Here is a 16,702-nt window from a genome sequence, read left to right as displayed (position 1 = left end):
TTCTCCAGTCCTAGTCTTTCACCACAGAAGCACTTCACAGTAACTTCCATCCTCTGACACCCTATGCTCCCCTTCCTCATTTCAGCCACATTTTGCTTAAACAACTTCTTTCCTCCTTTCTCAGGTTAAAACCACAGCTTGGAGGACTTCCACCTCTGACTTGCCCCTTAAAGATATTTGCTTCTCTTAAAGAATTGTTCCTCTTTGAGGGAAAAAGGCCATTTCTCATGGTGGGTGGGTTTTGGTTTTGGTTTTTTGTATCAACACTAGCAAATAAAATAATAATCCCCCAAACAAAACACAACACACATCACATCACCCCCAACACAACTAGCAAGGACCCACAACAAAACAACAGCCACAGAGAAGTGGTGGTTAAAACAAATTTCCCAGTATAGGTGTAATTATTTAGACAATTAAAAACCTTTTGTTCTTAGTGGTTTAGTTATTGGTTCTCTCTAAGAAACATGGAAAAGTAGCCAAAACTGAATGAACCTTATCATCGGGCAAGAGAATACATGGCAAAGGATGATGAAACTTGAGGTAGGTAAAGCTTGAATAAGATTTGTACAGCTAATAAAACAATAATCTTCTTATCTCCTCCATAAATGGAATGTCTTTTATTGAGAGGATTAGCAGGGTTTTTTTACCAAAAATTGTTCGTCTGCCTCACTCCAGCACATCTGACCTACATGAACAAAAGAACAAGTGAGATTTCTGCAAGGTTACCTCTTCTCTGGCCAAGTCATGAGTATAACACAGCAGAAGTCATGCTGCATGATTCAGCTGTATGAATCACCTCCACCTTTTCATGGCCAGCATATTACTCACTACAGGAGAGATTCTTCTGTGAGTGACAAACTGAGCTGCAGAAATTCCCCTGTACAGCTGCCTCTTGCTACTGCTCTGAGCACAACAGGTTCATTGGGTTTCTCAGCTCAGTGACTATTATTTCAACAGATGGGAGTATCTGGTGCTGCAAAACTGGAGGCTCTTCCATGCTGCAGGATATTGCTCCTGCTAAATATGAAGCCACCCTGCAAGATAAAGTCAGCTTCTCCATCCAGATGCTGCCAAAATCTAATGGAGATTCTGAAAAGTAGCAAGTTTGGGCTACTTAGAAAATCAAACAAATAACAACAACAAAAAAAAAACCCCAACCAAAGCCAGCTATTAAGTAAGCAAAGCTCCTTGCTCTCTGGAAAACACCAACTGCTCAATAACATTTGAGACTGAATATCTACAGAACCTGATTGTTAAAACCAAGGGCTACTAATTACACCAGCTCTGATACATTCCAATCCAGTTTCCTAATCAGAAAACTTACTTCCTGGTTCCTGAATTCTCCATCTGCAAGTGAGAATACTTGGAATTTTATCTCTTTTATCTATAACATCACTTTGAGGTTTTTCAACAACTCCAGGTGTACAGAACAGACACACTGCCAGGGAGATGCTGCTGCAGCACCCTGCCCGTCCAGCTGGTTTCCCATTCTGCAAGGACAATTGGGGTGTTTACTCCATCAGAGCTGCTACAACCAGAGGCTTCTCCTTGATTCAGCAACAACAGAAATTCCACATGGGGACAATTAAACATATCACAAGAACACTGATGTTATGAGAAGGTGCTCTGTGCTTTCAGGAACTGACATGAACAAAGCAAAAATGAACCTGAATTCTAGATGCAAAACAGATTGGAGCCAAACTCAATGGCTGCACACGCATTTTAGAAGCAATGGCAATGAGGGAAAAAAAGGAGAGAAGTTTACTACTTGGTCAAAAAAAATTAAATGTGTAATACTCTATATTGCAGTTAGTGCAGAGAGCAGCTAAGTTGTCGTGCCTCACACTGGCATCAACTGAGGCTCATCTGTATGACCTACAACAAACACAGGAGTCAAGACTCAACAAAAGAAGTCAATAAATACAGTTACTTCAAGGAGGGTTGGACAGCACAGTCTCAGAAATCTCCCAAGGGGGAAATTTTAATTCTGTTGGCAATTCCAAGGAGAAGGTGCTTATTGACACTTAGTCATATTAATGGGGGAAATTTTCACGAAAAGCTCTTGCACACAAAGCTGGTACCACTGTAAATATGGAGATGGAAAACACACACTCTTCCAGCAACTGAGCACTGACTGAAAGCTTTGCTTGGCCAGTTTCTGGACCTTGGCAGCCTGTGTGTTAGCCAAGTGTTTGATAAACTGTGGTAGTCTTCTTCTTTGCCAAGGAAGAATTCTCTGCTCAAGACCACACTGTCACAGTTGTCTGCACGCCAGCACACGATTAGATAACATCTTCCAAAGCAAACAGGCTGTTCAGCACATGAAAGATCAGAACTGAGTAGATTATTTAAGGCTTTTGGTAGAATCACCCCTAGAAAATATTAAGGGAAGAACTGTCCAACCATAAAGCATATACATTAGTCTATGAACAAAAAAAACATTAAAGATACAAGGCTGGTGCAGACCTCTGCCTCAAAACCTGCAACTTCACTCAGTATCAAAGCTTAGTCATGCTAAGCAGCAGCAAACAGCATCAGTAAAATTTGAGACAAAAAAAGTGCACATGTACAGCACCTTCAGAGGAGAATGAGACTAGATCATTATAGACCTGAAAACATGTCCTAGATTTTATTTTTTTTTTGAGAAAAACAAAGAATTTGGATACTTCACCTCTCTAGGTTCTTCTGGGAATTCCAGCCAAAGTAATTATTCAATGACAAATCAGTATCACACTTACATCTGTATTACAAGTGCCTCAATCTTTACCTGTACTGATTAATTCTTCAAATCTGCTGAAGAAAATCATCATCTCTTCATTGCTCCTCACATAGGCTGGGCTATTTATCAGCATAATTACAAGGTCCATCTTACTGTATTACCTGCCTTGGATTAATGCTGCACCTTCTACCAACACATTCTAGCTGTTATTTATTTTCATTTGAGAAATTGCTCATTGTCTAGTTATCCTTATGAAGGGGAAATACCTTCATGTGACTTCCAACAGAAAGGATGATCAGAGAGAATACAAAACTCCTGTTCCCTGTTAGCATTAAAAGGGTGAAGAAGGAGAAACAGAAAGCTTGTCCATATTCCAGCTGCATAAGAACCTGCAGCTGCCACTGAGCTCTGGTGAAACAGCAGCATTCCCTTCTTCTGAGTCAAGGGAAAAGCAAACACAAGTAATTGAACGTAACCCCAAAGGGCACATAATGACCTTAGGTGCCTTACTACTGTTTCACTTATTTAGAAACTTCTTAAAGAGTTTAGTTGCCTTCACAAGGGGCTGTTAGAAGGACAAAGGCAAAGCCTAACCTATGTCTGTAACACAGGTTATCAGCAGCACCTCAGTGAGCCCCAGGTTTGCTGGCTCAGAGTCTCTCAGGGCTGACACTGAAGCCCACAGTAGGGTCACTGTGCTGGAAACAGCACTATGGCATCTGGGAAGCTCCTCTTTAATGCTTACTCTAGACGAAGACAGACAGTAAGCAGAAATCAAAAGACACCTATGTCTTTTTCTCCAGCAGAACTATTGGATCCTGCAGATTTCACAGACACAATCTTATCTGCAAACAGAAATAACTGCCAACTACAGAAAATGCCAACAGAAGTTATAAAGCAGACCTTTCTAGCCATCAGGGTATTTTTGGTAGTCATGCTGTTGTTTGGTTCCTTCCTTATAGCCTGTCTGTGGAGTCTTATGACTGTGCAACAGTCTCTTCCCACAAACCAAGCTCATGTGGCTAAGGAGAAGAATTTAAACAAAGAAACCCAGCAACTCTCCCAGCAAGTCAAGCTTTCTGCCACTGGACAGCTGGCAGCATCTAGAGGGGCAGCTACACTCCTTTTCCTCCAGCTTTCTTCACTTGACTCTAATCTTAGAACAGTTAAACTTTAAACCTCAGAACATCTTTGTAAATGAGCCACTTGTACAAGCAGAGAATTGAAGTGGAAAGCAAAAACCACAAGCATCTAGTGTGCTTTTACTCTCTAGACCTCAGAAGTTTAGTCTACTAAACCCCTCAAAGGCAACTGCAGGGCAGTGACTGACCTCCAACCCATCCATCCCAAACAATTCCTATTAGCAGGGTGCTCGCTGGAGCTGAGTAATGAGTTTACAGATTGACAGAGATCCTGCTCCAATGGGATTAATGCTCCAAAGCAATACAGTCAAAACAGTGAAACTATTTCTACTATTTCCTTTTGCTGCCTGGCTCATGTCCACGTCGTTTTTTCCTGCATTAAGATAATGGCCCCATCCACATTACTTTACATTACAGTCTTCAGATAAAAATGTGATCATTAGTGCCAAGTTGTCCCAGTCCTACCTTGCTTCTGAGGAGAACAGTGCATGTGAGCATGACTGAAGAGGGAATATGTAGAATTAATCATATAAGAACATGTTGCTTAGGGTAAGAAGCATGAGTTTAAATTCTCTGCCACTGTGTCAGTGATGTCTGGAATTCTCTATTAGAAAGAAACAAGATATTCATTAACTAATTGCTTATATAACAAAGATCATTACATAAAATTATCATCTAGAGGCACTGAAAGAAGAATTTTAATTATCCAGGTGAACTTCAAAGCAGAACTGTACTTCATGATTTCTGTGGTCACCTTCTCAACTTCACCAGTTCCTGATCTACAGGCACTGTACAGTCAGTAACATGTTGATTAGCCTGACCCAATTTTGGATTAGAAAAGACAATTCAAAGCAGCAGCTGATCAAAACTGAGAGGCTGGTTGGACGGGTTCATGGATGACAAACCAACAGTGCCAGTGCTGTGAGCCAGCTCCCATTTCCAGGGCAGCCATACAAACCTTTGTTTGTTGAAAGGATGAGACTCTCCAAATGCTGCAACTAAAAAGCTTTGCCTTCAGTACTAAGCAATTGCTCCCCTGTTCCAGAGGCCAAATGGAAAAAAGAGTGTTTCCAAGCCTGACTGCCAGATGCTAAGAGCACAGTGCCTACCACAAGGTCGCCTCCATAGGTGGAAAAGCAGCAATAAGCTGGAGAGCTCCAAGCCCCATGCCGAGTGTCAGCTTTGTGTAAGAACTGCCCAGCACTGAAGGGTCAGTGCTCTTGAGAACTGGCAACTTCAAGGAGTCCCCCTTGCCACCCGCAGCAAGAGCTGCTGCTCCAGAGCCTGAACACACTGAGCTGTGCCACTGCAGGCCTGGCACCCCCTTCCATCTCCCAGGAGCGGCCAAACCACACACCACAAGTGGCAAAGAGATGGCTCTCTGCAGCCAACATCCTTCTCCCAAGCTTCACAGGAGAATCGTGGCTCCCTGCAGTCGGCATCCTTCTTCCAAGCCTCATGGGAGAACAATGTCTCACTGCAGACAGTATCCTTCTCCCAAGCCTCATGTCAGTTCTGAACCTAAACAGAATTAAAGTGAGATATGCTGTAAGCATATCCTAAACCCTAAACACAGTCCTTGCTGATATCAGAGAACTACTTCTATAGGACTAAGAGTTCATTTGAGCAAATCTCCCCAAGCACCACATGTATCGTAAAATCTTTAGTATCTGTTCCACCACTGAAGGAACGTTCCCTTCACACAGCCAGAAGGTTCCCTACTAAAAAACTTCCCCCTACATGAAAAGCTTTATTGGAGAAGAAAATGGAAGGGACAATAGCCTAGACTTCAGCTGTCAATGCTATTTGTGCCTTCCTGCTGACCTGCACAAGGGCTGGACAGAGCGGTGGATACTCATGGGAGAACAGGGCAGGGGAGAAGGCAGGATTTCTGTGCTTTCTTTTGCTCTTTTAACTTCAACTTCCATCCCCATCACTTCTCAGAAACAGCCTCTTCCCATTTTAACCCTAAAGCTTGATGTTCCCCATCCTATCAAAGTCACAGAAACATTTTTATGCTGACTGGACCATACTGTCACAACAAAAAACCCGACCTTGAAGTGAACCCCTCTTGCAGACACACAAAAAAAAAATCCTCTTTTTCCCCTGCAGGTCTCCTGGGAGTGATCTGAGAGCAGTAGGTCTCTCCACCTTTAAACTATCAGTAGCACTGAAACTTTCACAGGGAGGATGCCCACACTGCTGGCTGCTGTGTGGAGAGCCTGGGGATGAGCACAGAGCTGGCCAGGCTTAGGTAGCAGTTTGGTGACAACTGGGTGAAAATGAGCCTGCAGTGAGCTCTGGGTCACTCAGGACACACTGCTGGCAGCATCTAAGCCAGGCAACTTCAAAGTAGACTTAGCATTTCTGAGCTGCAGTGCAGTCTGCAGTGCAGTCCCCACTGTAAATATACCCAAAGTCTTTTCAATCAACATTTTAATTCAGACATAAGGAAAAAAAAAACCAAACACAAACCCCAGTAGTTTTAATCAGAGCAAGCAAGGTACAGGAAGTCCAAGTAATATGAAAGGGATTGCAATTCCTGCAACTGCAATGTTTCTGTAACCCTTTTGTTCTCTTTTATCTCATGTTTCTGGCCCACACTTTCCAGATGCTGCAGCTTAAATAAGGCTAATCAAAGTCTTGCCTAAGTCAATGGAATGCTTTCTGCTGATTTATGGAAGCCAAAATTTTGCTTTTTCATTGCTACTGAAATATGAATAAGATACAAGAAGCTCACTACAACTTTAATTTCTTTGCATAGTCTTACACTGAACGTGCACCATATAATAAAAGACAGTTGATCCAGATATGAGTTCATACCAATGCAAGTGTAAATCCTATATGTTAAAAAATATGTTCTTAAGCTAAAAAAAAAAAAAAAAGAAGAAAAAAGGAATAAGCAGATGAACATTTTACTACTTCAAAATAATACAGGAAACATGTCCCAGTGCAGGCAAAACTGCTCATCTGAATCATTCCTCTGAATTACTCACTATTTCATCTCTAAATCCAGTATGAAACTGCTAGGGAAAAGCTTCTTAAATTAAGAAGAATCTCTTGCTGCCAACCACAAAAGCATTTGTACAAACTATACATGATCTCACCTGGTAACAAACTAACAGGGAAATAAAAATCATCATAACCTCTTGCAAACCAAAGTAGTTTTATTTCCAGATATTTCCACTGGCTTCAATGTTTGATTCAGAATCAAACAGAACAGAGATTCAAAGTTTGACCTTCAATTTGTAAATCCTTTTTACCCTGTTCCATTCTTTCAATACTAAGAACAATCAGATTAGAAACTAATTTTCTCTGTACCTTTGTCCTTTAAATAAACTACTGAATAACACTGTATTACGCCTGTGAGCTCTTTCAGATGATCTGTGAAAAGCATACTTAAAATTCCTCTTTCAAACTTAATTTGCAGTGATTTTCTTGCAGTAATATGAGAATAAATGAAAAAGATAATTGATTTCAAAAGTAAGCAATTACACACAATGACTTTTCTACAGCAGTTGTCTAATTAAGAGACTACGAGCCCAACCTTAGATTTAAGCACTGTTTATCAAGTAATCATATGATATGCAAGATGCACAACTTTTTGTGTTCTGTTACATTGCAGATGCACCAAAACACTTGCTACAAACTTTTAACCCTTTGCAAAAATTTATACCTGCACTCATGATTTGAATCTGAAGGAAAGAAACAGCTACTGTTGAACTGCGTAAAAATATCTGAAGGTTATCAGCATTGATAAATAACATTTATGGCAAGACTGATCTAAAAAGTGACACTGGACTAAAAATAACTTGACAAAATTAACAATGAAAGATTTTTTATGAATATGAAACATGCATGTGCACAGATGTCAGTTATATAACCCATTTCTTATATCATTAAAGAGTAAACACCAGCCTATTCTTTCAGTTTATCAAAACACAGTAAAAAGCAGGCACAATTCCTCTCCCATATTTCTCTCTCCTAATTAACAGATTTTTTTTTTTAACTGCAAGTCTTTTACTACTGCAGCAGAATCTCATCTGCCTCCTTATTCTGAATGGCTACATTCAAGTGCCTATTGCTCCCAAAGGCTTTTCTAAGAAGCATCTGTAACAAAAGAACTGAAGGCTCATACCTTAACCTCTTGGTTGGCAAAAATCTCCACATCAACCCCACAGGCAACCAGAGTGGAAACATCACAGTCCATGCTACGGGCTGGCATCCCCCGCCTTTGAACACAGAGTTAGGCAAGCTCAGAGTAACAAACGGTTGGAAAGAAAAAAATAAATAAATAAAATAAAAAAATCTTCAGTTCAGTACTGCAATTGAACAGTCCAAAATTCTGTCTCAATGACTGCAAGCTTCCGGCACGAGCTCTTTGCACTAAAGTGAGTTGCTCCTTGCCTTTCCCCCGTACACCCACCAACTGAGCAGGCACAGCATAGTAACAGCGCTATTCCATCTCTCATGGCAATGACATCACCACAAAGACTGACATAAGCTAAATCTATTTTTTCAACCCTTTTATCTCTAGGCAGCACGGTGGATCAAATTGAACATGATTATGTGCTAAATCTGAACTCGGACTAAATCAATTCAAGCAGCGTTCACTGTCAACTGAGTCATAGCTGTTGTTTCAGCTGAGTGCTTATGTTGGCAAAAAAAAAAGATCGCCTGACACTGAAAGCTCCGCTCTGAGTGTAAATTAACCCAGCATTTAAAGCCACCAAGCTCAAGGTAGCATTCGTTACTTTATTGTACTTTAAAATCTACAGCAGGACACTAATGAAAAAAAAAAAACCAAACAAATCAACAAAACCCTCAGCATTCTGGTTTTAATAGCTTTAAGTATTCTTTTTTAATAAGGCACGCTCCACAACCCCACACACGGGATTAGAGAACATCTAGTCCTATCATCAGGAGTGATCAACACACTGCAAATTTGATCCCAGCGCTTCGACATACACGTTGCACTGTGACTCATCCCCAGGAAGATCAGAGGCATGTCGGTGTGTGATTTGGAAGTCAATACCCCTTCAAAGAACAGAACATGAAAATTTCCTTGAAATTAGGGCTCCGCACTAGGCAGCCTCTATACCATCCATCCTTGGGGTTAACCCTTCACAAATATAACAGTGTTCAACTGAAAGAAACAGATATGAGTAAATTGAAGAGGCTTCACACCTGCTGACTCAGGTGTTTATTCTTTGCAAGTTTATTTTTTTAATTATAGAAATAAAATATCTACAAATTTGGGACTTCTAAAGTGATCTTTATCCCAGACTGGCACCATTATTTCTCCTCTACCGTTTCACTCTTGTGATCCATAATTATCCGTAATTTTTGTAGGTCTAGAATTGACATTTATGGATAAATCAGATTAACAGGCAGAATTAAAACATGTAACTATTGATATGAACCTAGGAACAGCTGATAGCTCAGTCTAAGAGACTGCTCTGTTTAACTCCACTTCATTGACAGATATACTTATAACATTTATATTTGATGTTAGGAAGAAATTCTTTACAGTGAGGGTGGTGAGACACTGGCACAGGTTGCCAAGAAAAGCTGGCAACACCTCCATCCCTGGAAGTGTTCAAGGCCAGGCTGGGTGAGGCTTGGAGCAACCTATTCTAGTCCTGCCCATGGCAGGGGTTTGGAACAAGATGGTCTTTAAGGTCCCTTCCAACCAAACCACTCTGATTCTGGTGTTGCAGCTTGTACCCCGTTCTGTGATGCTGCACATAGTTTGCTACTGACACTTAAATCAGGTTGTCTAAAACTCCCTCAGTCACATACATTGAGCCACAGTCAGTTCAGGTTGCAAACTGACATACCCTTGATGAAATTCAAAATGAAGACACACAGGGAAAATACATGAAGTTTTTTGCACCAAAACTGTGCATTCAGAGATCTAAAAGCAGACGTGGCTCCAGACAAGCCTCCAGCCAACCCAGCTTCTTGCCTTACTCTTCTGCCAGCACTGTAAATTTGTTAAGTGCTGGGAATTCCAGATTAGCTGATGACAGGCCACTCTCTGACCAGTTACACACTCTTTATCCCTGCCAGCAGGTGGTGAGGTTAGATGCTGATACAGAGAAGCCAAGATGTCTTATCAGAACATTGTTTTCTAAGTTCTATTAAATAATTTTCCCACTTTTTAACTTACATTTATAGTAATCTCCTCATCAGTAATCACAAACTAAGATCCAAACCCAGGTCAGAAACATATCCCAGCACTAAAGATTTTACAGACCCAGACTACACTAACCAACAGTAATGGCAGCACAAGGCAGTAAACGAATCCATATTGTGTATTATTATCAATTGCTTTGTACACTGGTTACTTAATCACTGTCAAGATTTCTCATAAACCATAGGAAACCACCTTTTAGAAAGAATCTGAAGTTAATATTTTTATGCATGTTTAGGGGAACTTTTATTCATATATTCAAATATAATATATACGTGATAACAGAGGAAAAAGCCATAGAGATGCCTGAGTGAAGGTCTACGCAGACAGCAATGGAAAAATCACAGCACCAGAAAACTGAGAATGTAGTAAGTAGTTATCAAAGAGCTGGGAGGAAGCACTGAAAGCAAAGATGAGTCATATGCATCTGAGCCTACTGAAAGTTTTAGCAGTAATGAACCAACAGGACAAAAACGTAACAAACATTTTAAAAAGGAAAAGATCAGGAATTAGACAATGCTGGTCACTAAGGTCTGTAAAGGCATTGACAGTGAAAGCAATATCCAGCCTGAGAGTGGTTCCACATTGATGGAAAAAAGATCTGACAATATAGAGCTACACTGATAATTCCATAACAATTTCTTCCCTTTTTTTTTCACTTTTAAAACGGTCACCTATAAATTTCAATAGCCTTAATTTTCTTACAAAAAATGGTACCTGATGTGCAAACTGACCTGTTCCACTTCATGATTATTTCCTGTACTTCTACTATTCATCTCCTTTCAAAAGAGAATCATCACAATTTTTCCACTCCATATGAGTAAGGAAACCTTACTGAGATCACAATTACTGTCATTTTTTGCTTCTTCTTGCCTATTCCAAAGCATAACCTAATTCTTCCCCTTAAAAACCACTCTAGCTCACTAGAGTATTTTAGTGGGTTCTTTACAAAGATAACCTAGTTGTTTTTGCTTCTCAAAAACAAAGATTACCTAACAGAAGAACTCTACAAAGCTTTTGAGTACTTCAACTTACATCTTTCAATATATGTCATATTCTATTTGTTACTGCTCACTTCTCATTTGAAATCAAGACATAGTCCTATGTGAATTTTTTTTCAGGGCATTCTACAACTGCTTATAGCCTCATCTAATGTTAATAATAAAAATATTGGACAATTAAAAATTAATTAATATTGACTTATTTCTACAGTTCAGGAGACTTGTTTTTCAAACAAATTTTAAAAAAAGTATCTCAATTTCTTAAAAAAAAAATTCATAACTCTGGCTCTAGATGGGTCTGGCCAAATTCAGTTCACTAAACTCCCAAGAAAAAATGAAGCCATATTTCATGCATATTTAAAAGTATCAGATTTGATAAACAGAAATTGATATAGACACACATACACTTCAGCATATTACTGATACTCATGGAGTAGGTTCTCCAGATCACAAACTTCTACTAATCACAGCTTTTGCACTAACATGAGTCCAAGGAAAGCCTTGTTGGCAGGTGCTAAGCCAAGGATTTGTAGATCATGTATACACCAAAAAGCTTCAGCTGACAGCTAAAGGCTAGGCAATATATATAACTAATAAATACTGACCAGCACAAACAGATTTTTTTTTCCCAAGTAAAACAGTTGGTGCTGAGGACCTGACATCAACACTCTACCTATTTCAAGAGGGATTCTTTCAGGCTGCCTCTAGTAAGCCCTGCAGACTGGAAGCCAGCAGCAGCACAGTAGAAGCAGCCCTGGAGGCAGCCTTTGGTGTAGGTTCATCTGAAGGAACAACATGCAGAGTGCTCTGTGACGTGAGCCAAAGCACCAGAGGTGGAACACCTTTCCAAAGAAAATAACTTGAACCAGAATGCAAATGTGAGTGCATCCAAAAGTATACAATGCCACTGCCATCCCCTAGCAATTTTACAGTGGGTTTAAGACCACAATCACTAATTCTGAGAATGGAAAGTAGAGAGTTTTGAACAGTCACTCAGAAGTTTCACAATCAATTTCAGGTTTTGTGCATAGTAACAATTGTGGAGAGAATTAAATGGGCACTGCTCACTATGTGTGATTATTTTGGGGGGGGTGAATTTAGGAGCAATTGAGACCCACTTGTATAACTAGGCTAAACACAGAAATACCAAGTTTTCACAGTTACAGGTATAGGTATCAACAGGTTCTAGAACTCAAGAGTAATATTCCAGTTGGTATTGTTCCTTCACAAGCCCCAAAGTAACCCCATAGCATCACCAGACTGATGATTAACACTTGATGATCATATCTTATACTTGGATCAGCCTTTAAAAAGACAGAAAACTTCCCCAGTCAGAAGGAAAATAAGCCATGTTGTTCCAGACAGGGACAATCTTGTGTTCTGGATTTGTACAGAGCCTGAGATAACACAGTCCTAGTCTACAACCTGGAGTTGTTTTTCTGCTGTACTTATGGCTGTGTCTCAGCTCAATACATTTAAGTAGAACCACGGACTTAAGACTTTTCAAGCTCAACTGTCAAGTCATCAAAACAACTTTTGCAAAATCCCAACCTTCATTTTGCAAACAAACTACTACTGATTAAGCCTTAGGGAAACTTCACTGGCTCTGGACCTCACAGTAACATCAGCCACGTTGCGAACAAAACCAGCAGCTAAATTAAGAAGCAAGCATGATTTTTTTTTTTTGCTCACTGGATGAAGCTTGTGCTCATTATTACTAGTACTAGAGGGGTTATTTCTGTAGCAGCTCTTCTTGCAGGTGCAAACCACATCAAGTGAATGTACAAATCCAGAAAAATAAAAAGTAATCCCACACCAATGACCCTGCAAGGCCTGAATGGAACACTGCAAATAGATTCACATTATGGCTGATTCAAATGTTTTTAATGATGTGCATCTTTATTGATCTCATTCAGCCTGCTACACAAGTCAACAGTATTTAAACCATGCTCCTACCTGTTGCTAAGAACTTATTTTTACAAATACAATGTACAAATTTACAAATAATATACAAAATTTACAAATATAATTTACAATTAAAAATAATTTTAATGGAATTATAAACACTTTAAAACTGTATAAAAATTTAGTGACATAAGAGACAGGCCTGAAAAAAAGTCCAGGGAAAAAAGCCCAGAAAAAAATGACAGTTATTCCAGTTTCTCTGTCTGCAGCAGAAGATAAGAAAGGCCAACCAGACAAATTCTTCAGGAGCAAAGTTAGCTCCTTCAAAGAGGTGTTTCACAAAGACTTAAAAGAAAATGGAATGCTGAAGACTGGGTAGGGTTCAGCTCAGCCATAGAAGGAAAATGAACAAGCATTTTTTTTCTTATGACAGTGAGCACTGGCTCTTGCTACAGTAGATTACCCCCAAAAGGATGGAAGTACCAGATAAATCCAGCCAGAGGAACACATCTGGGCCAAGAACTGGGATCTGAGGACAGGAGTTTTACTCATCTCTATCTGTGGTGCAACTTACACTCTGCACATATTAAAGGTTGAAAAGTTGGCACTTAAAATACATTACCTGATGCTATAAGCCAGCATCTCCATGCTAGATGAATTCACTGCTACCTGGAAATAATATTCCCACTCTCAATTCCCAAACAGAATGGCCATCAAACTGTTTGGCAATATATCTTTTAGAGAGCAAATTTAACTGGCATTTGCAGTAAATAATGAATGATGAACTAGCCAACAGCTACAAAACCACTGATTTTTCCAAGATGAGTTTGATCCCTAAACCAAAGTTTCTACAAATCCCAAATTGGCATCAATTGTGGAAAAAAAAAGGGCTTTAATTAACCCCTTCTCATAACAAATAATCAGTCCTATGGTTTGAAAACTTTTAAAGACACAGAATTTTGTCCAGACTAGAAAAGAAAATTGAAGTTTAATTAAATTTAGAATAATCCTAGAATCAATAAATTCCTCATGCATGCAGAGACTTTAGAGCTTGGAAAATGCCTTGTCTGGCCTTGATTTTTGGAAAAGTAACTTGTCTGTAAGTAATACTTTGCTTTTCTGTGGGCAACAATTTCTGTTAGTCACACTTAAAGATCTCAGAATCTGAGTGTCTCAGAAAACAAAACAAATCATTAACATTATGAAGGATTTCTCCTTCCTCAATAAAGAGAATATCAAGCAACTCAAGGACCCACACATGCAGTGAGAATACTTCAGTGACTGCATAAACAACTGTGTCATTTAGCCCACATCACTTTGCTGTCTCATTTAGCTACATACAAGTTTCAACCGTGAGTCAGAATTGCTCAGTTATTTTAACCGTATCATTCATAGTCCTTTGCTTCCAAGTATATGTGGGGAGGTGTGGGGGGGTGGAAATCCATAGGTGTGTCTTCTGTCTACTCAAAATGGTTACAAATCTGTGCCAGATCCACACACACAAAAAAAGAACTGTTATGGTTCCAGACTACAAAGCCCTCTCTCTTGTAAAATGAACTGCTGCAGTTCAGAAGTCAGGATGCCCTTCATTCATTTGGTGAACTGATGGTCACCTACAGAATACACAACACACACACGAATCTCTGATAAGAGAGGAGGATCATAACCCTGCGGCGTAAGCTAAATTTATTTGCAGCCTATCTGCACAGTATCATTGATAAATCGCACAGGTTTCAGTTTTAAATTAAGAGAACTAAACATCCCGGTATATACACTGCCACTATAAGCAACAGAACTGGGAATTAATTCCATTGCTCCAGCATGGATCGTTAGTGCAATGATGCCATTGGGTAACCAAGCCACATGCACGGGCTTGACAAACGTGATCAAGGACTTCTGGAAGACCCTTCCCTTCTGAACCACCAGCCAGAGGGCTCCAGGAGGTTCTTCGAGATTTTTAAATTAGCATTTAGTACTTGGGCAACTGTTAATACACTCCTTGTTCAGTACATTCTATGGACTCTCAAAGAGGCATTTTGCTGACCAGGCACTTGCTGTGCAGTTTAGGAAGGGCTGAATTGCTCTCTAACCTCCAAATGCCAGCAAGGTTTCCAGCAACTACGACAGAAGCATGTAGTGCATATGGATATATGTATGAACTGGCATTTAAATTTAATTTCATTTAATTGATCCCGAACTGAATCCTACATATTAAGTTACCATTGTGCCTCAGTTTCTTCAACAGCTAGACAGGATTGGTGATACTTGCTAGTAAACACATGACAATGTTAATAAGCACATGTAAAACAGATTTTCCCAGGCAAATTTCTAATCGATGGATTTTTATGCTGTCTTTGATTTTGTAAAAGTGATGATGACCAAAGACTAAAAAGAGGTGAAGCACTTACATATGTTTCCTCTTGCAGAACTTGAAAACAGAATTAAACCCAGGTCATACATGGATTCTGTAAGGGACACACACACACAGGATGCCAGGCCAGTGCTCCGAGCTCTGCAGGAAACTCCAAAATTTCAGGCACCTTCTCAGTTCCCAGTGGGAAGATAGAGGTGCTCAGAGGCTGGCACAGGAACAAGACACTGAAGTAATGGATTCAATCCTTCACTAACTACCTTTGTGACCTTAGATGAAGAGTATGCAGGAACACACATTCAGAAGGGCTCAGAGCCTTTGTGTTTTATTTGGATTTTAAGTATAAGCTGGGCAGGACAAGTACCCTCCATTACTAGTTGTAATTTAATGGATGATGCCAGCTGGAATAGGTCTGTAATACTCCTGTCTAAAACTGTGATTTGCAGTTACCCACGAACTCTGTTAACAGTTTCAAAATGTATTTTTAAATCATTTCCATTTACCCTTACTTGTCTCAGACTAGCAAAGGTATTTAACATGCCTGTATGTTTTCCTTGTCATTTCAGACACCTCATCAGAGCAAAAATGCCCTTGAAAGGAGAGCCTGGAATACCAATGCTCACTGCTGAGAGAGACCAACCTTATCTCTCAACTGCAGCTCTGCACAGGACACGCAGGTGAGAGATTTAATGGCTGTGCTGAGAGAAAACAGTGTTTACTGCCAAGCCAGCAAAAGCAGTCCAGTTCAAAGGGGGAAAAAAAAAAAAAAGGAAAAAAGTCCCCCGTCAAACAGCATGCAGTCAGACAGCAAATAATGAAGCAATGAATAATAGATTTCTTACATAATTGCTGTTTTATCCTGATGTTATAGGGTGGCTATTTATTTTGCTGCAACACTTTAAACCAGACAGTCTCTTCTCCTGTTAATTTCCTGATCCAACTGCAGACAAAAAAACCTAACTGTTGATACTTAAAATTTGCCATATACAAATATTAATTCTTGTCTTCATTACAGACAGATGACTCTGGCTTCCATTTTTTTATTTACATTCAAAAGACAGCTGGAAATTAGATAATATGTAACCAGAACTCAGATATAAAGCTTCTCCAGGGGCTCTAAAGTAAAATGAAAAATCTGCTAAGGAAGTTTTTTGTTCCCCCTAGAGCATGAGCAGAAAAAAAAACAAAAGAAATCTGATTAATTATAAGATACTAGTGAACTTGTAATGTATTTATAAAGTGGATTTATCCTATTTCCTCCCTAGAGACTGATTTCATGATTTCACAAACAGAAGAAAAGACCATGATGAGCCATTTAAGAGCTTGTACCTTGTGAAGATACAAGAGATCAGATTCAGTTTGTCC

General features: G+C 39.6%; 1 protein-coding gene across 4 annotated transcripts in view; it reads right to left on the bottom strand.

Annotated features, from left to right (window-relative positions):
• The window catches only part of RCAN2 (regulator of calcineurin 2), an 87,026-nt gene that overhangs the window by 34,939 nt on the left and 35,385 nt on the right, over positions 1–16,702 (bottom strand). Inside the window, exon 1 of one of the 4 annotated variants that reach the window (XM_051811837.1) lies at positions 8,003–8,494. The exons of the other annotated variants lie outside the window; for them this stretch is intronic. Coding sequence (XP_051667797.1) covers positions 8,003–8,089 — 87 coding nt within the window. The 5' untranslated portion in view covers positions 8,090–8,494. Of the gene's footprint in view, positions 1–8,002; positions 8,495–16,702 lie in introns of those variants that run through there. 4 annotated transcript variants of the gene reach the window in all.

This window comes from Manacus candei, unplaced genomic scaffold (assembly GCF_025592945.1).
Source record: "Manacus candei isolate 608988 ecotype Guabito, Panama unplaced genomic scaffold, ASM2559294v1 h1tg000007l, whole genome shotgun sequence".
Taxonomy (NCBI): domain Eukaryota; kingdom Metazoa; phylum Chordata; class Aves; order Passeriformes; family Pipridae; genus Manacus; species Manacus candei.
This window is presented reverse-complemented; position numbering and strand designations above follow the sequence as displayed.